General features: G+C 40.5%; 1 protein-coding gene across 9 annotated transcripts in view; it reads left to right on the top strand.

Annotated features, from left to right (window-relative positions):
- The window catches only part of DGKG (diacylglycerol kinase gamma), a 196,384-nt gene that overhangs the window by 168,748 nt on the left and 779 nt on the right, over nucleotides 1-26,857 (top strand). For 3 of the 9 annotated variants that reach the window (XM_033128571.1, XM_033128612.1, XM_033128629.1), the window contains 3 exons: nucleotides 4,222-4,342; nucleotides 6,744-6,804; nucleotides 15,943-18,300. In XM_033128571.1, the coding sequence (XP_032984462.1) occupies nucleotides 4,222-4,342; nucleotides 6,744-6,804; nucleotides 15,943-16,041 (281 nt within the window). In that variant the 3' untranslated portion in view covers nucleotides 16,042-18,300. Of the gene's footprint in view, nucleotides 1-4,221; nucleotides 4,343-6,743; nucleotides 6,805-15,942; nucleotides 18,301-18,398; nucleotides 18,606-21,362; nucleotides 21,657-26,068; nucleotides 26,502-26,582; nucleotides 26,646-26,857 lie in introns of those variants that run through there. The other 6 variants (XM_033128563.1, XM_033128577.1, XM_033128587.1 and 3 more) reach the window with 6 other exon arrangements.

Genomic DNA, 26,857 nt, shown 5'->3' on the forward strand with positions numbered 1-26,857 from the left:
AACCTAATTACCCAGAACTCACCACTGTTAAGATTTTAGAGCAATCTGTTCTTTTCTGCTATGCATATTGTTACATAGTTGAGAGCATGTTGTATAAATAAATTTATATCCTTCCTTCACACTTAACATTATAATGTATACATATTTATGTTTTTGAAATTCTGTAAATATTTTAATGGCAGCATAAAATTCTATCATACGGACACCATATAATTTAATGGTGAGAGGAGGAGATTTCACTACAGGCATACCTCTGTACCTCTGAGATATTGTGGGTTAGGTTCCAGACAACCACATAAAGCATGTATTGCAATAAAGCGAGTCATGACATTTTTGCTGGTGGAGGGTCTTGCCTTCAATTTATAAAAAGGGCAATAAAGCAAAGCACAATACAACAAGGTATGCCTGTATTATAAATGATGCCACAATGTTCATATTTGTATGAGCTTAGATTCTATGATCAATATCAAGAAAGAAATGAACAAATCAGTAGTATGAAAGTTTCTTTCCAAAAAGTTTTCTGCCAGTTTTCTATTCTCTTCATAGGTGTGAACGAATGTACATTTCACCTTCTCTTCCCAGCACTTGGTGTTCTGATTGGTGCCACTGGAGGATTTTTGGTATGGGATGACATGACCAGATGTGCATTTATAAAATTGTGTAGTGGAGGCTGAATCAAGTGGGCCAAATCGGAAATGCTGTTGGTGTCCTCCTGGCTGTTCTTCCTCTGTGTCCACATTCTCCTTTTTCCATTTCTACCTTCACCTGTTTTCTTTCTCAGAGAGTGTATAGTAAGTGTTCATTGCACACAAAGCACTACACAGGCTTTGTTACTGAGACCAGTGCTGAAAAGCCTCACTCTGTGGTGGCAACAAGCTCGTGCCCTGCCCAGAGACCCTCTTTTTATAGTTGTGTCAAGAAAGAATCTCTGGACAGTAATTCTCTGTAGGTAGAAATAGTTTTTTATATTTTCCAATGAAATTGCCAAGTGGGTTTATTGCTAAATGAATTTCTTTCTGTATCCTGTGACTTATCCAACACTACACATGATCATTCTGTCCCTGGAATGTCCCTCTTCCTTCTCCTTCTTAGCCCAGCAAATTACCTTGACCTTCTTTAAATGTCAGTGACACCTTCCTTCCATATCTTGCCCAGTAAGAATCTTTTATTCAGGCTTCCTTGTTTATATAGTTTAGTTACTTGCATTTCCTACACCTAACCCTTTTTCTTCTTCTTGGCCAAGAATCCTTCAAGAGTAGAATATTTTGTATCCTCAGTTCTTAACAGAGTGTGTGGCACTTGGGTGCTACTCAGTAACTTTTGAATAAATAAATGAGTGAAAAAATTAATTCCTGTTTTACTAAGGTGCACGGAAACTCCATCTTAAATACTAATGAGTTGAATAGTATAAAGACAATATGGAGATATGAATTGCCAAAACCACACTCTGTATCACTGGTACCTAAGGTAAAACAGACAAGTAGTATGCCAGATGTCCTGATCCTGGACTCTAAGTTCTGAACATTAACTGTTCTGTGTGCCTGGATATTGACTTGCATTCTGTTCTGTTTCATTTTAACTCCAAAATTTAATTTATGTATAAGTACCTCTGTGCTAGAAAAAGTAAAGGGAATTAAGTGATGCCAGAATTTCCCAAAGTGTGTTCCAAAGAAAACTACCATGGTCCAATAAGTTTGGGAAACAAAGAGTCTCATGGTCCAATAAGTTTGGGAAACAAAGTTAAATGGATTTTTTTTTTTTTTTTTTAAATCTCAGAACTCCCTGGTACATTCTAGAAAGTTGAAAGGAAGATCAGTTAGACAATGGTAGAGAAATAGAAGCGAAGTCAAGTCTTCCTTTGATAGTAGATGGGAGTCATCCTAGCCTCTTTGAATACAAATTCAAAGGCAAAAGAGCAAAAAGTGCACCCAGATCCTAGCCCCTTCCCCGGCCTTTATCTCCTCAGCCCCACATTTGTGCAAGCCCCCACCTCCCACACACCCACCGTGCTGATGAGATCAGCCTCCATTACTCCTCTTCTAGAGCCAGGAAGCAAGGTACTGTGTGGGAAGTGATAACAACTTGAGAGTCAAAGCCATTCAACGGGAAAATTTGTTAAAAGACCAAGACATTGTAAAAGCTGAAACACTTGAGTCCATTAAGTCCTCTGCTTCTTAGAACATCTTGTTACCAGGGAATGTTTCAAGGAGGAAAAACATTGAGCTATCACAGCTCTGTCAGATACCAAAACTGGCACAAAGAGCACTTTATAAGACATCTGTCTCTATGCCACTGGAGAAACTTCTAGAAAGTTCTGCTTCTCTTTTCTCTTCCCTTGTCCTGCCCCAGGATAGCGCCCCCACCCTTAGACACACTCTATATATTTCTCTCCTACCTTTTCCCTCTCCTTCTCCTCCTTCTCCTCCTCCCCTTGCCTCTAGTCTTTTCCCTCATACCGTGTTTCCCCACAAATAAGACGTAGCTGGACAACCGGGTCTTATATTAATTTTTGCTCCAAAAGACGCATTAGAGCTGATTGTCCAGTTAGGTCTTATTTGTGGGGAAACACAGTATCTCTCTCTCTCCTTCCCTCCCTCTTGCCTTCCCTCCCTCCCTTTCTCATTCATAACCCATGTTGATTTCACAGACACTGTTAAAATGACACAGTAAGCTAAGATTACCCAATGGTTATTCAATGCTCTATGGTAAGAAGGGAACTAATTAAGTGACGAGAGGTTTAGACATGTGTTGTTTATTGGATCCAAACTCCTTAAAGAGAGCCTGGAGCGTTCTCCTAAACAAATATTGCCCTTTCATGGCTTCTTGTTCCAAGTCCAAATGAGATGGAGACTTTAAGGAGACAGTATCTTTTCACAGATGTGGTTAAAGAAAAAAAGGAGGAGAATGGGAGTGTGGATGGATGTAGAGGGAGAAAGCTATATACTTGTCATAGAAAAACTAATTCAGTTTTTGTATCTGTTGGCAGTTGATGTTCATCCTTGATCATCGGTAGGTTAGACTGTAGCAATGTTGACACATTTTTGGTCAGCCCCACGGTCTGTTTAACTGTTTGCATTAGAAATACATCCATTAAAGAGCATGTTTTTTAAACAATAGTTAGACATCTAAACAAAGAAGTAAAGGCAAACCCAAATATCTCCTTGCCAATCTTAACAAACACTATTACAATATACCAGGAGGTACCTTAGAAGACAGAAGCCATCTGTTAAATAAGCAAAAGCATTAACATAGGCACAATTTTCTAGTTTGTGAATATTAATAGTATGTTAGTGATTAGCCACAATCTTTGAGAAAAGTACCTTTGCCTTTTGCCAAAGGAAGGGAAGTTTTTAATGAATATGCCTTTTTATTTTGCTTCTGTTTTAAGTAAGAGTTGTGTTATAAAAGTGAGTCTTGGGCCCAACATCAAACCTTAATCCTGCCATTGCTTTCACAAGAAATTGAGCAGATACAATCTAAGCCTCAGGAACTTTGAAATAAAGGACCTCTTCCAGGTGCTAACTCAGAAGTATCTGTGGGAGGGCATTGATTCTATGTGACTCTGAGCCTGAGACTCACATTTTCTGTTCCTCTTTTTCTACTGTGGACCAAGAATAATCTGGTGTAGGTGAAATATCCTTTTCCTTGGCTCAGATTAGGCATCTGGTGTCCTGAAAGAGGTCACTGATTTCCCCAAGGATGTCCAAGGAGGTTGGCTCACCACTGGCTTACCACAGGCCAAAACTGAGATTAATTAACCATCAGTCATCGTCAGTAGGGCCAAGTTGTTATTCAGACATTCAGAGAAAATAAATTTTATCCAGCTACGGATAATGACCTTTGTCAACATTCCTTCCTATATTAATCCCAATCCAATGTATCTTCATCTTGAAAATAATTTCAGACGTAGCTGGTTCATCATTTATGTTACTCTGCATTTGAAGAAGCTTCTTGATATGCCAACCTATTCGTTAGATGCATATTAATGCTCTGATCAAACCCTTTTTTCACTAGAACTGGGTTTCTGTTCATGAACAGGTACATTTAGTGATCTTTGAAGAAACTCCCTATTCAGAATGAGTATGAAAATGCTGTTTGGTGGGAGACGAAGGGATATTGATAGATCTGGGTTGGCCATATAGAGATTAGACCTTCTGGCCAAAACCAGCTTGAGGAACAGACAGATGTATATGCACTGCTTTTGATTGTCTCACTCTACAGACCTCAGTGACCAGCTTCTCGAAGTGGTGGGGCTAGAGGGAGCCATGGAAATGGGGCAGATCTACACTGGCTTGAAGAGTGCAGGCAGAAGGCTGGCCCAGTGCTCATCTGTCACCATCAGGTATGCTTCCTCATTACCCAGCAGCCTCCAAGTCTCCCAAACTCCCTTAATATTTTTACAGACAACAAACTAGGAAGCCATCTTTGGATTTCAGTGCAGGGAGAGTGGGGGACTGAAACTTGATGACGTTTATAAAGGATGTCTTTGGAGACCATTTCACAAACTAGATATAATGCAACCATCTAGGACATCAACTACAGGGTCCACCACAACCAACTGGCTCTTTTCTTGGAATGAATTGATGAAGTGCTCTAAACAGGAGTGTTGAGATTATGAGGTCTAGAGAATCAGAGGTCCACCTCCTTGCCTTTTTCATCTTGACAAATTAAAATGTTAGATGTGTACCGGAGGGCACTCACTGACAAAAACCGAGTTTTCTGCTCTGCTTATTCTTGGATGGTGGCCTTAGAAATACTATTTCCTATATACCTTTGTAGAACTAAATCATCAACATCAGCAAATCTGTCATAGTGGACCAAGAGGATGATGACTCTTCAGGGTATGGACCACACCACACAGATCAGCGATTGCAGGTTCATGGCAAAGAAAGAGTCTAAAGGAGAGGACCTGCTCGCTGATTTGGGTTGCTTCTGTTTAATCAATGCAACTAATCAGATTCTTCTCCACCTGATTATTTCAGAAGTCTTTATTCCTTTCCTCTTCCCATTCAATTTCTACAGACGAAATCTATTATTGTGCTTTGGGGATCTCCTAGAGGAGACCACAGCATACAGTTTTACCAAGTAATTTGACCACAGAACCCTTCTCCCCCAGAACCTCTTGGGCAAGTGTGTCCTCAGAGCACATTTAGGAAAATTGTTCTTGACACTCCCATACATCCCTCAGAGAGGTCGCCAGAGCTTGTTCCCTGATGTGTCTTAGCTGAAGGTCTATCCCACTAACCCCGTTGCTTCGTTCCTTCTCGGTGTCTTCTCTATGTTTTCTATTATTCCCCCAAAGCCTTGCTCCTCTTTCTCTCTGGGCTGTTGTGCTGGGGCCCCTGTTGTCCAGATTAATCTCTGTACTTCCTTTCCTGTCCATTCTGCATGACTAATACTGAGTAGGTCCAGTCAGCACATCTATGCCGTAACTTATGTAGACCACAGAGAACATAACAACATCTCAATCCCAGAGGAATCAAAAAGCCACATAAAAGAAGGAGGACTTTTCTTCATGTTCAGTAGACCTGTTCCCAGATAGAAACAGAGGGGGTGAGCCAGGAACCCCATCCTCCTGGGCATTTTCCAGATACTCTCCTCAGCCCCCAAAACAGAAATCCACTCTCTCCTCTTATTATTTGTTTTATTATTAGGTTTATTTTTTATTATTACTAAATACCCTCAGAATCAGTCAGAGAATCATCTACATTAAAATACAGCTTGCCTCCCTCATTTTATAATTTTCAAAAACAGTGCGGATACCAGGTGAGGACTTCCTGGCCAGTGGGTGGGCCCAGACCAGAGGCCTCTGAAAGAACCTGCCTTTTCTCCCAAAAGTGAAGTTGTACATATTCACAACTCCTCTACAGAAGGAAGTCAGAAGACCTTGTCTCTCTCCTTTTAACAATCCATATGTCAAACAAACCTTGTCCCAAGCCAGAAAGCAACACTTTCTCCTCTCCTCTCCTCCTACCAATGGGGACAATATTCCCAATGACCACATTTCCCAGCTAAGCCAGGTCCACAGTCTGTGCAACCACACACAGGGTGTAGTGTTGTCCAAGAGATAAAAAGAAGGGTGGTTAGAATTGGGGACAAAGCAAGACACATCACACCTGAGCTGTACCTTGTACAGGTTGGAGACGTTACCTCATTGATATGATGCATCCTCTCACTCAACATACCGTGTTTCCCCGAAAATAAGACCGGGTCTTATATTAATTTTTGTTCCAAAAGACACATCCTGTTCAGGGGATGTCATCCTGAAAAATCATGCTAGGACTTATTTTCCAGTTAGGTCTTATTTTCAGGGAAACGTGGTAGAAACCAGGCCTTTTCCCATTTCATAACCTTTCTCCTTTCATTGTGGAGTTTTTGGGCACCATCTACATGCTCTCCACCTGATTATTTGACTGACGGTCTGCTCAACAGTGGTTCTGCCACACTTATTGGCCGCTGTTTTCCTGACTTCTGTGGACTTCTCTGCTCACCCAGGGGAGTGTTTCTCAAAGTAGGGTCGAAGACCAAAGCAATAGAATCACCCATCGTACTTACTAAAATGCAGATCCATGTACCTGGCCCCAGCTTCAATTCTTGAGGGGGTTCAAAAATCTATTTTTAACAAGCCCCCAGGAGGGTCTTAGATGGGCAAATATGGTCTTCCCACTTATTTCCCTGGTGGGGACAACCCTGATTCTGACTCCAAGAAGTTCACTGCATTTTATTGGTTCTCGGTGTTCCAGAACTAACAAGCTGCTGCCAATGCAAGTGGATGGAGAGCCCTGGATGCAGCCGCCTTGCACGGTGAGTTTTGCCAGTCTTTGAGCTGAGGGTGAGAAGCTTCCTTTTGGGCTCCTTTTGGGCACTGACTGAATATGAAATTGCTGAATCTCAGAGTTGCAGGGGCTTTGAGAGATCATCTATTGTAGCCTCTTTTCCACTTCATTCATCCATCCATTCACTTACTTGCCAAGATTTTGTTGAATACCTGCTATGTGTCAGGCGTTGTGAGGTATCAGTTCCAAAATTAAATGAGACATAGACCCATCTTCAAAGAGCTCACATTTCCTCAGAGACTTCTGCAGTGTCCTTGAGAGCCTCAGCTTGAATCATTCCAGTGGCAGGGAACTTACCGCCCAAAAAGGAAGACTGTTCTCCTGATAAACAAGTCTAATTGTTAGAAAGTGCTTCTTTATGTGGAAGCCAGATCTGCGCTCTTACCCTAGAACTTCCATCCAGTCACTGGGACCACTGGAGCCCCTGAGGGAGAATTCCCACAGTGTCCAGACACACTACACCTTGGGTACACCATAGCCCTGAGAATGCCACTGACAGGGTAACCACGTGAGTTACCGATTTTGTTTATGGTATTCACCCAGCACCTGACACTGTGCCTGGTTTTCTAATAGTTGCACAAAAATATTTGTTGAACAGTGAAGAAATAACTGAACAAACGAAAATAAAGGGGCCATCCTCATTTCCTGACTCACCATACCTATGTTAGCTCTCCACTTAGCACGACTATGGGAGCCATGCATCCTTCCTTCTTAGTTCCTTCTCTGTTAGAAACCTAACTAGAAACTCTGTAGTGAGAAGAAACCACTGTCCTGTAGTCAGGGCCTAGAGCGTTCACCAGGATATTCCATTAGTAGTATTCTCTATGCTATTGTGAGTATGTAAATCTCAAAAAACAAAAGTTAATGTTTCTATGCGTCCTCATTCTAATGGAGTATTCAGATAATTCTTCAAAAACCTACTACTTTGAGCCCTTCAGAACATCAAGTTGTCTTCTACTAGAGAAATGGTTTTCATGAGATTTCTACTGAGCCTGAATTATAGGTATATTCCTATAACTCTTCGTTCCATGTAACTTCTACAAAGTATAAACTGGTCTCTAGAAACAGAGACTCTAGAGATGGCATCTTCAATAAAAATTATCAAAAGCAGAAATTTTTTTCCATAAAATCTTACCTCAATCTTCTGTTTCGATGAAGACTAAGAAAAAGAAAACACAATATAGTAAAAACTAAAAATAGCTTGCCACCTTGTTACAATTAGGAGAGATAAAGGAAACTTCTATTGCTTATAATTTTGATGGCGCTGAATTGAGAAAAATCAATACAAGCTCTTCCTGTCTCCTAAAAAGCAAAGCCTGGAAGAAATCAAGCTCTCCCACTTGGTTCAGTGATGACTGAAAATAGGATTGCCATTTCCCTAAATCCAAGCACAGGTTTTTGAAATAACCAAACCCCACCCTCTCTCCATGCCACCCTTCAGAGATTACAACTCACTATGAAAACATTTGTGACCCAATGATTTTATGGTCCAGGGAAATCCATATGTCAGGGTATAGTAGTTTGCTCAGGCTGCCATAACTAAATACCATAGATTGGGTGGCTTAAACAGAAATTTATTTTCTCACAGTTCTGGAAGCTAGAAGTTCAAGACCAAGGTTCTGGCAGGGTTACTTTCTGGTGAGGCCTTTCTTCCTTACTTACATATAGCCACCGTCTTGCTGTGTCCTCTCGTGTCCTTTTCTCTGTGCATGTGCCCTCCTGGTGTCTCCTCTTCTTATAAGGACACCAGTTGTATTCGATTAGAGTCTCACCTTTATGACCTCATTTAACCTCAATTACCTCTTTAAAGGCTTTATCTCCAAATACAGTCCCATTGGGAGTTAGGGCTTCAACATACGAATTCTGGGAGGACATAATTCAGTCCATAACAGAAAGTAATAGAAAGTCATTCTTAAACTTGCAAGAATTAAAACAAAAGTATAACATTTTCCTGAAGACACACACCAGCTAAGAAGTGGTTCAGAATTAAAGAATTAATGATAGGACATCACAGCACAAAAAAACTTTTGGTAAAAATTGAAACCAGTGAAATTAAAGCGAACTTTTAAAAAAACTGTTAAATACAATTATACAAATAAATACAAATGGCAAAAATCATTCTTTGAAAGAGAAGATACATAATGTAAACATTAGTAATCTGGATCCCAAACCTAAGGTTCTAGTATCCAAGGCTGAAAGCATTTAGGAGACATTGTTGAAGAAATAGTAAAAATATGCTAAATTTTTCCTGGTCTCTCTTCATTTTGATTACTTAAAAGTATAAATCAGAAGACAATTTTAATAACTAAATAATCACTTCGTGAAATTAAAAACAGGACACACACATTTCAAATCTGAAAGAATTTAAAATTTATGAACCCTATCAACGTAGCAAAAACAGAAAGCAAATAACAAGCAATCAATCATTTAAAAATTTTTTGATCAATAATGACAAAAGACATAAATATGTTAAAGCCCCCAACTAAAGAACAATACTCTCATATTGGGTTAAAATTTAAATCCTATGGTATATTTCTTAAACCGTAAGAGATACATCTAAAACAAAAAGTCATATATATCTATTTATCTTATCCTTTATCAAGCATAGGGAAATTAAAAGAAATGATATCGTTAATTACATTGTTGGACAAACTAACCTTCCAACATACCAAAAGGGATAAAGAAGGTCACTTTAGAGGTGGCTGGTTAGCTCAGTTAGAAAACGGTGCTGATAACATCGCGGTTGCCCGTTCGATCCCCGCTTGGGCCAATGTGATCTGCGCTCTCCTTAAAAAAAAAAAAAAGTCACTTTACACTCAGTTATGAGATGTAATGGTCATAACATTTTAGGTATCTAATAACAATCAAAATAATTAATGTGAAAAACAGTATCGGGGGTAGGCGGTGGGAGATGAGGGTAAAGGGGATCAAATATATGGTGATGGAAGGAGAACTGACTCTGGGTGGTGAACACACAATGGGATTTATAGATGATGTAATACAGAATTGTACACCTTAAATCTATGTAATTTTACTAACAATTGTCACCCCAATAAATTTTAAAACAAAAAGAAAGAAAAGGATTACCAAGAGCCAAAAAAAAAAAAAAAAAGCAAAACAGTATCAATATATATTTTGAGGGAAAAATAGATATATAAGAAGTTGACAGAAAGACAGGTATTGAGAGGCTTTAAAATATTTCTTTCTGTCTTTGAGGTTATGTAGTAAAAAATAAAAAAATAACGTAAAACTTGGATGAAGTAACTCGATAACCTACAAACAAGTTAAATATCTCATTTTTTTAAGGATCCATAGAGTATTTAATAAAATAGATCATAAGCCAGCTTATAAAGAAATCTGTATAAAATCCAGAAGTAGAAATTATAAAAGTTATTTTATTTGACCACAAAACAATAAAATTAGAAATTAATAATAGAAGATTAAATGAATAAACAAACAAAATCCAATTACTCAGAGATTTTTAAGTTTTCTAAATAACAGTAGATTTAAGAGGAGATCAAAACCACCATTATTGACTATTTAAAAAATAATAAAAATTAGAAGGCTCTCATTTAAAATTTATAGACTATAACCTAAACTGTATTTGGAAGTATACTCAAAATCTCATGTATATCCGTCATTTAAAAAGGAAAAGAAAAGTAATCAATAATCCCAAAATTACAAAAACAAGAACACAAACTTAGGAGAAGCAGAAGGAAGAAAATAATAAAGATAAAAGCAGATATTAAATAGATAAATAACAGGAAAATCAAAAACTATTTCTTTAAACATGTCACGTGTTTGAAAACCTAATTTTAAAAAGTAAAAAAACAATAATCAGAAATATTAAAATATAAAAAATATCTAATGTAATAAAAATATAAATGTAATAATCATTTTATTTAACTATAAGACATTCCATCATATGAGGTATATAAAAATAGATGAAGAAGACTTAACATCCCATGTTTCTAGATAGGGATCCCAAATAAAATCCTAATGCAATTCTTTTTTCACTTAACAAAACAATGTAAGACCTAAGGCATTTTATGAAAGAAATATGAAGAAGGGCTTCCCACAAGGTATTAAAATAGTTATAAAGCCACAATTGTTGGCATAATATTGTATAGCTAAATCAACAGTACAGAGGAAAGCCCTAAGAAACCCTAATACACATAAAAACTAATGAAGGAAAAAAAGAAAGACCATAAATTAATTTGAAAGGAATGGACTTTAACATTTGCTATCCAAGAACTTGCCTGTTTGGGAAAATGTCATTATATACCAACTTTTCACCTCAAACTATACTTCAAAAACAAAAACAGAAAAAAACTCCAATTCCATTAAAAATTAAATGTCAACTAGCTAGGGGGAAAATAGGTGACTATAATTATACTGTGAGCAAAGACTTTCTAAGGAAACAGTGACATATTTGACTATCAAATTTAAGAGTCTACAAATCAAGAACCAATATAGAGGAGAAGGTGTGTTAAAGCATGAGCTCACCCTTCTTCATGCCTTGATGAAAAAATAAAGTTTCTGCTCTGCTTTAAAAAAACAAAAGAAAAAGAATCAATATAGATATGTAAAAGACTAAGAACAAGATGTTTTCAATAGCTATCTCAAAGAACAGGTTAATACCCATAATGTAGAATGAGCTATTAGAAACCAGCAGGAGAAAATACGAACAATGCAATTGTGAACAGACGCAGTTGTGAACAGACAATTCACAGAAGAAATGCCATGGGCTAATAAATCTAAGAAATAATATTTAATATAACAAGAAAAAAGTGTGGTGAAGAATTTCAAATTAAAATACTGACAAAGCCCTGCCATGTTTCACTTATCGAATTAGCACAATTTGTTTTTGTTTTAAAGATCATATTCATTGCTGTCAAGTGTGCGAAGAGGCCAACACTCTCAAATCGTGAGGGCAGAGTATAAACTGGTACAGCTCTTCTGGGAAGCATTTGGAGCCATGTATCAAGAAGGTCCTTACAAATATTAATATCCATTGACCCAGTTCATTTAGTTTGACCCTTAAAATTGTTCATGTACTTCTAAGTATTTATTCTAAGTAAAAGACAGAAATACAGGAACTGATTATAAGAATGTCAATTTCTATATTACTCATAATAGCAAAAAAAAAATTGGAAATTACCTAAAATGCTCAACATTTAGGGAAAGACTTAGATAAGCTATGTGAGAGTCATCAAATGCAATAATTTTTAGCCATTGAAAATTATAGTCAATGAATTTTTAATGACATCAGAAATGCTTGCAAAATAAAATTAAATGAAAACAGCAGATTAAGAAGCTGATTTCAATTTTATTAAAAAGTATAGAAACAAACTGTGGGAAAAAAAAGCCAAAAAGTTAACAGCAGTTACTGCTAGGTGATTTTTAAAATTTTTCCACATTTTCTAAATTCTCAAAAATGAGCATCTATTTATTTATACAAAAAGAAAAATGTATATAAAATATATACTATTTTAAAACTTGCCTCGGGCTTCTAACACTGTAAGATGACCTCTCAGACTTTACTATCACAGTTAGGCAGCATCATTTGAGCCAGTAAAATTAAGAATCTTCTCCCAGAGTTAGGTAATAGTAGGTTCTCAAACTTGAAAAGAATTTTATTTATCTAGTCCAGTGATTCCCAAATTTGAGTGTATGCATATGAATCACCCGAAGGGCTTTTACAACACAGATTGCTGGTGTTTTTATTCAGGTCTGGAGCCTGAGAATTTGCATCTCTGACAAGTTCCCAGAAGATGCTGCTGCTGCTGCTGCTCTAGAGACCATACTTCGAGAACAAATAATCTAGACGAACTTCCTCACTTATCAAAAAATCCCAGACTTCTCCTCCACCTCTAGCAAAACCCGATTGTCCCTCTATACCTGAAAGCCTCTTATGGCAGGAAACACTCTTATGAAACAGGGCATCCTAACATCTTGAAGAACCCAAAAATAGCTAAGACCTGAAAGACTACAAACTCCTCTCTCCTCCCAAAACTCACTTTAAGCCGGAATGTGTCCTTGACTTTTAAAAATATCACAAAGACTAGTTGAGATCTTTCAGGTTTGTGCCTTTCTACTTCTCTGCAGCTGAAATTAGGGCAGACTTGGATACTTCCCAAATAGTTGGGGAAGGGTGTACTTACGGTTATTGACCATTTTGCAGGACACGATTTGAAATTATTTGCCCTGAGAGGGCAACGTCCATTTATTGCTTCTCTTGAAGTAATAAAAATGTGTTGATTTGCAGAAAATGCCCCCCAAAATAAAGTCAACTCCAGCACTAGTGAAATTTGCAAATTCACTCTATTGTAAAGGAGGAATTTTATGCTGCAATAGTTTTGTGAATTTTGAGCTATCACACAAGAGTCTACTGTATCACTTCTCTGTCATAGAGCAGAGAATGAAAAACATGGGGCTGCTACCCCGAGTGCTTGTCAGATGTTGTAAATGTTATGAAAGCTTTTTAAGAAAATCGTGGGGACTTGAGTTAATTGCCCAATTACCAGAGATGCTTGGGTTCTAACTACAGAAATGTGGATGGTCTCTTTCCATCAGGGGTTGAAAGGCAGGCTTGGCTGCATCCAATTGTCTTCGAAAATGAGAACTTTGCTATTTAACTCCACTGGCCCCTCCTAATTTGGGAGTTAGGGGGTAAGAGACTGACATCTCTTTGACACCAAAAGAAGATAGGATCTCTTACTTTTTGCCTCCAGTGTGTGTACATACAGGCAACTCACAGTTATCTGTAGTACCGAATCCACAAACCACATCAAAATCTCCTCTTACCTCGATCCCCAAATTCCCATCCCATAAGACCTTTGTTAAAACTGCTGAAAAGCCAAATGAGAGGGATTTGAGTTTCACTTCCTCCTCTTTGCCCCGGAGATGCTAACAAGCAAATAACTAGCTCAACTAGAGGGAGAAAAAGGAGAAGCAAGGGTCTTCTGTTGTCTAAAATAAAGGGCTTCCTTAGCGGGAAATGTAGGCAGTACAGCAGCTGCCACGCTCTGCCCCAAACATAGCCATCCCCACTGCCAGGAGTTCTCGCTCTCTCTCTCATTGGTGTGCTAATCAGTCAGTAGTTCCACAGCTTGTGCTCTGAGTGGGCACTGCTCTGTCTCAGGAAATATCAAGGTGAATAAGATGAAGTTGTGCCCCTCAGGGACTTGAGAAAATGTGCCACAAATTGCTGTCATCAGAGAGTGCTAAATTACATGCTGCAGAGAAGAGCTGGCCTCCCCAGCCTGTGCCTCACTTCCATAACTTCTGGAATAAACATAATGCCCATAATAAAGCACATAACACAAAATAGTGCTTGACGTATTTTTGGTTTGCTGCCCTGGAGACTACCACAAAACAGAAAGATTGATCTCCAGGCTGGTGGAACCAACATAAGAGTCATTCTCAGCTTCCATCACTCAGGAATTCTCCACAATGACTTTTGGTCCCTGTCTTTTCTTTCCATATCCTGGCTTGCAGTAGTACCATCTTGGCCAGACTCTTCCCCACTCCCATTTGCCCTGACAGCAACTGTTGAATAATTTCCCTGAAACTCTTTTCTCATCAGCTTAAAAACGTCTTGTGGTTCCCCCATTACCTCACATTAAACCCTTTAAAGCCCTATACCAACTGCCCCATCTGTATTCCCAATCTCATTTCTCATCCTTTGCCCCCCACTCAATCAGTTCATACATGGCCCCTTTACTCAGTGCCTCCCCTTTTTCTTTTCAACAACACATTTCCTTCCCTTTCTTTTAAATCTTAAAAATTCTTCCTCAGTTGCTCCATTCAGATTCTTCTCATTCTTTATCCAGCTTCTTTTTGACACCACTTGGCTTGGCCTCCATTAATTCAAACTTGTTGATGGTCTCTCCAAGAGTTCTTCTTTCTCTGGGGTCACACTGTCGTTTCCAATCATGTGATAAAAACCATGAGAATGAGTTTGTAGATTCTGTTGCTTTTGACGTACATCTTTCTCCTTCTCCAGTGTAAGATAATTATTTAACTAACTGTTACATTCCATTTTACACTTTACAATGTGCTTTCATTGACAGTATGCCATTTGACCTTCCCAGCAACTTTGTGAGAAAAATAGGACAGATGTTACCCTCATATTACAGTTCTGCCAGCCTGGTTTTGAAGGTGAAGGGATTTGTCTAAAGGCTCACAGCAAAGAAGTAGGCGTTCTGGGGCCCAAACCCTGGTCTTTGAATCCTAAATGCCTCTTGTTTCCACATTATCTTCCTCCTCTGAACACGTGTCACACTGATAAATGTTGTTAATGGACTGATAATGCAGATTATTAATGTGGCAGTGTCACCAGGCCACATTAAAATAGGGATCGAGCATTTTGATGCCGTGGCCTGAGATAAGGTTGGGAAGAAAGACAAAAATGAGAATTCACCAGTGTCTTTCACTTTGGATTGACTTAAAGTTTATGGGAGAAAACACTCATAAAACCTATAATTCAAAACAAAAGAAAACAAAACAAAACAAAAGCATGCTATTAGAGGAAAGTTGGGTCTTTCCTGGAAGGCGAAGAAAAGAGGAAAGATCTAAGAGACTGACTTGGAAACTGTCCAGATGATGTTGCTTGGGTCAGAGGCCAAAAAGGTCAACTTTGAGTTCCTGGTTGACCTCTCAGCACTGCGTAAGCAGGAATGGCCAGAAGCAATGGAGGTTAGGAATCTGAAGAACTGGGCCTGGCTGTTTCTGCCCCTCTCTGTGTGACTTTAGACCTATCCTGCACAGGGGGTTAATGAGATGGTCCCCGAGGTCTTCTCTGGCAGTGACATTCTTAGAGTCTATTAATAGCAAGGACACAGGACAGGTGCGTCTTGATCACCACGTGGGAAGCTCACACCTGTCTCTCCCCAGTGCTTCCGCCCCTCTCTTCCAGCAGTGCCAAACTCCAGGCCCAGTCAGGGTCCAGTTGCCAATTCTGAAGTTGTTCAAGGACAGTCGTCCTTTTGCATGGGGTTCCTTCCAACCCAAAGCTGGCTTCCTTCCTCATTCTGTGCCTCCCTCGGCCATAGTCTCCTGGGATTTGCATGGCACTAATTCATTTCTGCCTCTTTGCTTTTAGATTAAAATTATTCACAAGAACCAAGTGCCCATGATGATGGGGCCTCCCCAGAAGAGCAGCTTCTTTTCATTGAGGAGGAAGAGCCGTTCAAAAGACTAAACTGTGCCAAATGCCAGTTAAACCAAGAAAACAAGAAACTGCCACACACACATACATACACACACACACACACACACACACACACACAGATACACAAATACACACACACATACACACACTCTTCTCTAACCAGTGGAAGTAAAGCCACCCTTCAGGAAGAAACCTTCACCCTGCCATACGTTTTATTTCAACGATGGACAAACCCCAGTAGAGCCAGTGCCAACAGAACATTTTGAATGGACTTAGGGCCCGCCAGGGTATGGTTGGCTCATGCAGCAACCTCCACATTCCCAGAAGGCCTTGAGTGGGAGTTTCTGAGACTGAAGGAGAAATCCCCCTTCCTGCCCACCAGCCCTGCAAGTTTCCTTATGGACGCTCTCGCAAGGAGCGGGATGCAGGTTTCCTGCCTATGGTGCGATCGGATGTGGCCAAGGGAAAGAGCTCCCGTTCCAAAGAACTTACACAAAGGTCCCTCTGTAAAGAGACAAACGGCCTCCGACTCTCAGAGCATAACCCTTGGCAGAGCTCAGCAAGTGCACGCTGGTTTCTTGGTTGTCCTTCGAGTGACAACTTCTCCCTGAACCTGCTGAGGAGGCAGAAAGGCGGTAGAAAGCTGTTTCCATTCTTGGTTCTCTGCGCTGTCAGTGGGCACTTGTTATTTTCCCGAAGACTTCTCCTGGTGTCTGTGTGTTTGTTTAGAGATGGCTCCAAGAGCCCCCAGAGCTGCCTGCACAGCACACCTTAGATGTGGTATTTATTTTCTTAGTTCTGTGAACACCTGGGAGGGAAAGCAGAGAAACTGGGATTTATTTTTCAAATTGGTGTCATAATATTGTGTAAAAAGGGAAGGAAAAAAAACACCCCCAGCTTCTTTCTTTTTCAAGCCAAAGAGTGTTTCCTGTTTGAGTTCCAAGCCCTGGTGGCAGACTATTCCTGAAGGCAGAGAAGACAGGAGGAGAGGGCTGTTTACTGAAGAGACCAGAAGACAAACCATTAGGGGGGTCCCTCCTGCCTCTTTGCACCCACCACTCCCAGAGTATGACCTAAAGGCCCTGCAGATGGTCTTAAATGTGTACATATATGTAGCATATATATTTATAAATATAAATATTTATTTACTGATGGACTTTTCCCGGTTGAAAAAAAAACATGTAATATGGAAACGGAAAGTGGGAAAGAAAAAGAAGGTTCTTACTCCTCCATTCCGCAATTTCATTGTCAAGACACATTACTCCATGGTAATTGTGAGATTTAAGGGAAATGAAAGTAGCTTCTTTACATAGAGAGACTGAGAGTTCTTATTCTGGGTCCTCAAAACAACCATGAAAAAAGGTATGCTGGGCAGGATTTACTCTCCCATTTGTCAGATAAGGAAACCAAGTCTCAGAAAAGTGAAGAGACTTGTCCATGGTATCTTGGCTAACGTGGTTTGGGAATAGGTGCCATTAAGAAGATCTTTAATAGAAAAAATAACCCACACATCCCGGAAATAGGGTCATTCTAGTCACTGAGAAATGATTCCATTTGGCTCCAGGTTGCCAGGGAAGACTGAAAGTGCGGCACGTGTGTGGATGGGACAAGCCCAAATGAAGAAAATGAGGCCTCATACTGCTTCCCAGAGATTCTCTCTGGCCTGAACTGGTGAGAAGTTGGTCTGGGGTTGAAGGCACTGGACAGATCATCATATTAAACTCTCCACATGTCACCTCATCATGGTCATAGTTTCTCCGTCTGGAAACACCCCTGGCTGCAGGGATGACCTCAGTGGAGAGTCATAGAAGAACTGAGGTACCTTCTGCAAGGTACTGCCAGCCAGAACACAGAGGGGTCTCAGCAGAGCCCAGTGGGCCTCATTCAGCTGGTGCTGGCATTACCCTCCTTTCCTGAGGGCGAGTCTCTGTGGAGCTTCACAGGTAGAAAGAAAGATTTGCCTTGGCACCTTGGCCCCCTCAGACCTCCCCTCTGAGATTTCTCAAGAGGAAACCTGGGCCCACTTGACATCACTCCACTGAGCTTCCTCTGATCTCCTTGCACTAGGTCAAGAGCTTTGCACAAGGAAGGGAAAATTAAGATTGTGTGTACATGTTGGTCCTAACTGAAGGAAGCAGGTATCTAGGACCATCTAGGATGGACATCTGTGACCATCCCGCTCAACCTAACAGTGCAGAACTGGGCAGGGGGAAAGCCAGGCCACCGAAAGAATGTCCTGCATGACTGGATCCTTGGTGACGGGACCAACAAGCTCCAGAATGACAACAGGTACTATCTTGGAAACCACTTGATTCTGAAACAAACGTAGGTTCAGGTTTGGGTCACTGATTCTAAGACATTTACAGAAGTTTTTGCCTGTGTTTCAGCCCCAAGATTGAGGCTGTTGAGACATGGCGCTATCAACAGGTGAAACTGATTCTCAGAGACTCACAAGTCAGAGACTGGCCACCTGCCTGCTCTACTCTAGTGAATTGGACTTGCGATGTTGCTCGGGAGACACGTCCCAAGTCTTCCTTAGAGCCACAGAGTATAACAAACTTTAGTGGAATTGTACTTCCATTTTGATAACCTCAGTAAGCCTAGTGTTGTTTAATCTGACCTTGCAATTCATCCCTCAACTGTGTGACTGTGGTTTCTTGCTGTAGAGTACCTCGTCAGAGTGGTCCTCACAGCAACCTCTGATGTTGGCAGAGAAGGTATTATCATCCCAATCTTAATAATGAGGAAAACAAGGCTTATAGAGGTTTAGTAACTTCTCAAAATCACACAGGCAGTCAGGGGAGAATCCAGTCCTTATTCCTCATCTTATTCTGATTCTGACCATGCCACAGACATGTTCTCACCTGCCCCCAGGCTTCCACCCCACTAGCAATAAAAAGGAAAAAAAAAAAACCCAGGAAATCTTTGATGCATTGTGTTGTCCCTGGACTAATGGGCTAGGTGGGAGTTGTGCCTCATTAAGGCTTTGTCTTTGTGGGTTTCTTCCAGTGAGTTGAGAATGGAGATAGACTTAGTAGGATGGTTATATTTCAGGTCAGAGACCAGCTCCTCTCAAGAGAGTTCTTTCCACAGATGGAAAAGATATGTTAAAATTGCCAAATAAATTAGGAAATACTTGGCAGAACCTGGAAGAGCCTCCAGACTGGCATTACATAACATGCATATACATTATACATATGCACATTATATAAGGTGACATAGTACTTAATGTACTGTATATATTATGTAAATTACATATTTGTGAGTAATCATGATAAATATAGAGGCCCACTAATCACTTTTTTACACATACTCAGTGACAGATTAGGAAGTTACTTTGCCAGAGAGTCTTAAAACTTACTCTCTCCTGCTGCTTTGGTTCCAACTCCTGCCAAAAATAATTACATCAACTTTTCCCATCTCTAGCCCCCTCTCCTGCTGGCTAAAACTCTCAGTTACCTCCTGTCCCAGCTAGGCTGTACCTTCTGTGGAACACTACCACAATTGGGATCCATAAAAATAGAATCATGAGGATGAAAAGGATCTAGACTCCCAGATTCCCTATGTCACAGGCGTATACCTCAACACTGCAGGCAGGTGGGTGCCTAATGTATAATGTTAAAGGAAGAAGAATAGGGAGGAGAAAGGAGGGAGGAAGAGTCTGCCAACCCTCCAAAGAAGGAAACTTCAGAGTGTTCCTTGGACACCAGTTCCAGGACGCAATAAAAATCAATCAGGAACTTACTTCAAACAGTACCATATATCTGAAACTATAATGTCCTAAAATGTGTTTCACAAAATACTAGTATCCATAAAATGCTTCATGAAAAAGGGGTTCTGCAGTCACATAACAAATCCCCTTCTGGGAGATGCACAGAGACGCTTAACTCTAAGAACTCACTGTGAAGAACCGTAAGAGGCCTGTCAACATCTATAGATTAGAAACAGTGCCTTAAGCCCACCATTTCTTCTTTTTGTTCTCAGTGGAGTTGGGAACATGCAAGTAAACATCCTGTGCAATCATATTCCAAAAAGTACTTTTCTAGGATAAGGAGTCTCCACTCTTAAAACACTCTTTCTTGTTTCTTCTATATGATTGTTTAACTGCTTTTGTTGTTCCCATGATCCGATTGTTCTACATGTGTTCAAGCAAGAATCAAGGATCTGGACTCTTTGTCCCTTGAGTGGGGAAAAAGTAAGGGGAAAATGTGATAACTGCCAGGTGTCAGACTTCATCCGTGTAGCTCCATGGAATAGAACCCAGTCTAAAGAGCACAGTTTTCAAATATCAGTCTAGTTTTAGAGAAAACAAAAGAGCCGAATTGCACAGAATTTCACATGGAGCCATTGTTTTTAGTTCCACCATATTGGAGTGCATCATTCAACTTTCTAATACAGAGAGAAAATAGGAAAGGGAGATAAGAAAGGGAATTCTTATTTATTGCTTAATGGATGCAAGGAACTATGTAAAAGTGTTTTCATGTGCTATCCCATTTAATCCTCAAAGTAGCCTATGGCATAGGGATTGTACTCATTTCCCAGATAAAGGAATTAGTGCATAGAAAAGGGAAGTACCTTGTCCAAGGTCAGACAACATAGCAATGGTAGAGCTAGGTCTTAAATGGGTCTGTCTCACATCAAAATTTTTGCTATTTCTACTATACTTTAGTGTCTTTAACATTCTTATATAACTATTTCCAATCCTACTGTCCTCCTGGGTGAGATTACACAGCATTGACAAATTGATCTCCTATCTGGTCAACCTCTGCAGAGCCCTCTACCTGTGTTTCTACTGAAGAACTCCCTGTGCTTGCTCCCATTGAAACTCAACAGCCTCTATGGACAGCCGGAACCCAAAACCTTACCCTTGCAATCAAATTGGCAGCCATCAGTTAATCATCAATGTTTCAAATTCTAGCTGAATGGGACTTATTTCCCAAAACCTACCTAATAGATTTTGCATTTAACTCTGTGAGTGGGAGAGCCGCAAGCAGCCTCCTCAGACTTAAATGCCATGGTCAACAGTGACTGGCCCGCTCAGGGAAGGAGGGCTAGGGTTGTGGAAGGGAGCCTCCAACAAGAAGGCTTTGCATGTGATCCTCATTAGTGGTAGGCGTGGGCTGGGCCATCTGTGTTCCACAGGAGAACAGAATGGCAGGCTGCCTTTTAGATGCCAAGAGATGCTATCTAATGGGAAGAACCAGAGAGCTCAAAAAGCAGAGAGGATTTTTTTCTTCATGGGCATCTCTGTAAGAAACCAGGGATACAGAAAACCAAGGGTTTTTGGAAATTAGCTGCTTCACTTTCTGAGCATTCCACCTTTGCTACCAGTTCTTTCTTAATGTCCATAGTGCAGGACGGCGAGCAGAGCCGGCGAGCAGAGCCTCCCTTTGAGGGAGTCCACAGTGAACCTATGTTATCCTGAAATATGTGGATGCAATCAATGGCAGGTGCATTATACCAAGGTACTTAGTTTGCAAGTAAGCCTCCAAGTCTCCCTGGAGTCAGGACACACCACAAATAGAAAAGACCATTTAATTGGATGCTCAATGTAGATTCTAGAGAAATAATCAGAAAACATGGAGGACTACTCTACATGGATCAAATTAGAAAAATGCAATTTGGAAGCAAAGAGGATAACATCTAACCCAGCATCAAATATGTAGTAGGTAATGAGTAAACATTTGTTAAATGAATGAATAGCTAAAGTGGGTATCTGTCCTTCTACCCTGGAATGGCTGGGGAAGGGGTGGGGTGGGGGTTAGCGTGGATGAAAGCTTTTTAACTAACAACTCAGGAACTTGAAACCACAGGATGTAGAGGGAGCTCATGGGGGCCTGTAACCACCCAGACATCTGTTGAGTGATGGATACAGCTAAATATGGATCATCAAAGGGCTTTCTAGGTCACATGGAGGGCAGCGTCATGATTCAGAAAATATGAAATTCAACGTGGACAGAAAGACAGAAATATTTGCATTCTACTTCTTAGAGATCAGGTCAGAATTGACAAAGAATAAAAAGGCCGTACAGAAGTGGAGTTATAGCACAGTAGGTGATCGGCCTAATAAGATACAGATTCATGAGATGAAAAGAGATAGAGAACTGGTTTTTTTTTCTGCAGCCTTATTGGACAAAGGGAGATAAGCGTGAACACTATAGTCCAAAAATGAAAGAAAGGACTGAGAAATCTTATTTTTAAAACAGGAGCTTAAAGTTGAGTTAACGGTAAACTGGAAATGTGCAGGCATTGATGAAATTGTTATTAGGTAACAACTATCATTTATTGTCCAGGCCAAAGCCTATTACTTTTATGACCACTTTTCAACTTCACAAGAACCTTACGAAGTTGGTGCTGTGTGGTTCCATATTCGACAAATCAGGAAACTGAGAAACAGAGCATCTCTTGTGGCGGCAGATCCAGGATTCAAATTTACCAATATCTGCCTTCAAAGCCCATGTTCATGCCTGCAGCACCATCATTGATTCCTCTGAGCTTCAAGCATGGTGACGGGGTTTACTACCCCCAAACCACTCAATCCCCTGTGCATGACTGACTTCCTTCTCAAACTGAAAATCCAAGTCTCTCTCTTTCCTCTTCCACAGAGCTGGAGTGGGAAATAGCATTCATATGTCTGCGCCCAGCGGCACAGTGAGGAGAAGGAGCAGATCTGGGCAGCAGAAAGTCCACATATACCTTACCTGCCTCCCTTCTTCTTAGGTTCTCTCTCCAAGGCCCCGGCTTGGCCATATCCTAAGACACTACTCAGAGAACAGCCAGCCAACAATGAACACCTGGTGAAGAACTCAACCAGATCAGAGTATTCACGTAATATTAAAGGTCATATTAAAAGATACACAGAGACCGTATTAAAGATCAGGAACAAGTGAAATGAGGTCAGGTAATCAAACATCAGATTTAGTAACTGATATCTAAAGGTGGAATGGAGATTTGAAATGTCCTTTTAAAAATCTGTTGGATGAATCATAATTTGGGGCAAAAAGACAACTACTAGAATAATGCAAAAAACTAAACTTTTTCCTTTCAAAAAAAGTCCTTTTTAAAATGGAATCTTACCAAGAATTACAAGGTGCGAGATCATAAAACAATAATTTCTTTTTACATTAGACAGTACAAAAGGAAAGGACATTATGAACCCCACAATATAAGTGGCAATCCAGAAGATTCCACAAAGTCTGCATTTTCTGTTGAGAAACTAAACAACAGTAATTTAAAAGTAATTCATGAACTTATTTTTCTTGTCTTTTTAATTTTTTTTTTTTTAAGAAAACTGGTACCAATTGGTTACCAGGAAATGGCATGATCTTCAAGAAAAGAAAAAATTTCCTGGTGAATATTTCCTCTCCCCCCAACATTCTTGAGGTAAAAGGATAGAGAATTAGATATTTTAACTTAGAGAACAATATGTGCATGGAGGGTAATAATAATAGAGGATGTCACTGAATTGCTGTTTGGGGTTTGCTATCATCATACTCTGCTACCACCAGGCATTAAGGTAATGATAATAAACCTAAGAGGATTAAGCCATTTCCACCTCCCACTCCCTCCCTGTCAGCTTCCTGAAGCTCCCCACCCCCCTCCCCAGTTAAATATACTTCCTGGAATTAGAACATCTGGGAATAATTTCTTTTTATTATGAAAATTTTCAAACATACAGAAAAGTAGAGCCATGAGTATAATAAGAACCTATACCCGTCACTTAGATTCAACAATTGTTATCATTTTTGCCATTTGTTTCATCTTTTTTTCACCAAAATATTTTTACATGAATTATAGATGGCATGAACTCTCACATCAAAATATTATACATACATCATTATGGGGGAATTTTTTCTTCAGAGGTAAAGTTTGTGTGTGTCCATGTTGCTGGAGGAAGATTTCAAAGTGTTGTGCACATGAACTCAGTCATTGCTCAACTGACCGAATCCAGTTGTCACAAATAAAAGTGAATGAGGATATCACTGTATCATTTATAGGAGACAGTTTTGGGTGGAACGCAAGGACGATTTTAGCTGAATTCAAAATGTTCCTGATTGATCTGGAAAGAGGAAGGTAAACAGCACATTAACTAAATTCTCAAAAGACACTAAATTGGGAAGTGTTGTAAGCACTAATGATATCAGAAAAAACATGCAAAGCACTTGGAGGAGTTAGAAATTTATCTGCACTATGCATGTTATTTTTGAAGTAAAAATTGTTTAAAGCATTAGTAGTTACAGAAAGACTGGGCACAGTATTATTTTGGACAGGTCAAACAGTGAAACATCATATCTGCAGATTCATTTAATCATATAAAAAACCATTGTTGTTATTGCCCCCGTATGTGAAGAATATGAAGCTAGACTGGGGGACGGGTGAGTTGCTGATATGTAGAGACGGATCCTCTCCCTCCAGTGGGGCATAACTGAACTGGAAGTGTGTCAACCCCCGAGAGAATGTCCGGGAAGCCTGGTTGAGACACGTTGGCTCACTTATGCAGGGTGAGATATTATTTTCAATAGGCAAAGTGTAAGGGAAGTGGGTATTATTACACTTGCTCTGTGCGTAGTTGCTGAGGTCAGGGCAGACTGACTCCAGATGTTCTGGACAAGATAGTCGGCAAGGTGGTTAGTTAGTTTGCTTGCAAATGTCTGCTCACTCAGTGATTCTGCCAAACAAAAGGGCAGCAGGTAAAAGGAGTGACAGCAGGTTTCAGCCTGTCTCAGTCAATAAATGAAATGAGTCTCCTATTCAAGAACAGCCTAGGTGGTGGCAACAACTGGAAATCAAGACCTAATACTAAATCAAGGCCTGATTCCCAGCCTGTGGCTGGCAGATCTAACTGAGCACCCATCAGGCTTCCCATGCATAAGGAGGAAAAGCTTTCTTAACCATACCCCCCAGTGCACGGCTTCATACCTTTGGCTAATTAAATATTCCTACCCACGATCCCTTCCCCCACACCCTGGCATTCATAAGACCAAGTATCACCTTCTCCTTTCCTGACATTGCTGCCATGAGGAATGAAAGTCTACCTTGACTAACATGGAAATGAAAATTGTTTTCTTCTTCCTGAGAGTGGAACATGTTTTCTTCCCAGAGCACCCCCTTTTTGGAAGAACACAAACTCTTCTGAGCTTCCTCCTCCAGCCTAACGCCTGGCCCTGAAGCCCAGGATCTGCTGATGGGCGTGAAAACACATGAGCTCACTGAAGCTTATGTAAGAGCTTTTGGCAGGCCTTCCTGGAGTCGGAGGGCAGTCGGGTCTCTGCACACTCTTGTTGCCTCGTCTAGGCAATGTGATTTTTCTTTTCTCTATGTCCTCGGAACAGGGAGGCCTATTTGACTACAGTGCGTTAGTCGTTTGTAGCAGGGAGGAGAAAGAACAGTGTTCCCTCCTATATCCCAGTGATTAAAACTGGCACAGCTCCCTGATAGGGGAAAATAAGTATTCAAATGACAAAGTTCACTTGCATGTGTTGAGCCCCCGTCACGGTGGCACTGCCCCCTTTCTCTGCTCTTTTCCATGATGAGGCTTTGGAGCAACGAGAGAAATAAAATGGGATCGAAGGACAGAAGCCTCCTTGATGTCTCAGAGTACTCCAACTCAAATATCCCTTCTGAGATGTTTGTGAGCAGGGTCTAGGGCAGAGAGAGATTAAATATATGGGAATTCCCATCTTCCCCCAAAGGAAAAATAAATTACATGGAAATCTGTCCAATGTTCTCAAAGGCAGGTTATCTGCAGGAAATTTATCTTGCCTCCAACTGACTTGTTGAGAATTCCCGTCCTTTCACAGACTCCATTTTCAGGAGAGCAGAAAGAAAACTTGGGAACTGCACTCAGGAAACTCAAAGAGAAGTGAGGAGACAGAGGAAGCAATGGAAGGCCATGAGCCCAACCTCCACACGGAGTAGATGTTTTACAGGTCTCCCAAAAGGAGAAGGGAAGATTTTAGGTCAAGATTTGGTCCTTCTCCGGCCATTGAGGAAAGGAAAGGAGGCCCCATGAGGCCCTTTGCGGTGATGTTCCACTCTGCTGCTTCCTTTACACCAGGCCTGGACAGCTCGAGGCAGTGCCAGAGAAGACTGGGGTCTCAACCTGATCCCATTCTCAGGCTCCTTCCTGAGCTTCACAAACCACAACCCAAGGGCACTTGCTACATACACAGCATCAGGCTGGGAAATGTGCTGTCCTCCCTCTGCTCAGCATTGCACTGCTTGTCTTGTAGGGCCAACTCTTCTTCCTACCCTGACACCAATTCGCAATAGTGACTTGGGCAAGTCACATCTCAGTTTTCCTACAAGTAAAATGGGGCTGGAGAGGAAAATGAATGCAATTATTCATCTAGTCATCGATAAATATTTTGATATTAAACAATGTCTATTTACCAGGCACTATCCCCTAACCTAACATGTTTCAATGCTGGCCTCTTCCTTTTTCTCCTTTTCCCATCACTTTCTGCTTTTCTCAACCTCCACCCACCGCCAGTGTCTGCTTCTTTCACTTTTTCTTCTTTCTTTTATTCTCATGATGTTTCTCTTCTTTCTCTCCATGGTTCCATTTTTAGAGTGTTCATACATAAACTCAGAGGATCAGAGGGATCTTAAGGGGACATCTGCCTACTTTGTTATCTCCAGGCAAGTCTGTACTTAAAAGGCCCAGGAAAGATCAGAGGAAATCGTACAGAGCCCAATTTCAGATTGCGTTCAAGTATCTCAACTTCTCAAGAAATTGTCATTAATGTCTTAATTTAATCCCCTCTGTTCAATTCTACTCCCCTTTTTCTCTTTACCTTTTGCGTCATATCTCAGGTATAGCTGCAGCCATTGTGGGTATAGAGCT

This window comes from Rhinolophus ferrumequinum, chromosome 2 (genome assembly GCF_004115265.2).
Source record: "Rhinolophus ferrumequinum isolate MPI-CBG mRhiFer1 chromosome 2, mRhiFer1_v1.p, whole genome shotgun sequence".
Classification (NCBI taxonomy): Eukaryota; Metazoa; Chordata; class Mammalia; order Chiroptera; family Rhinolophidae; genus Rhinolophus; species Rhinolophus ferrumequinum.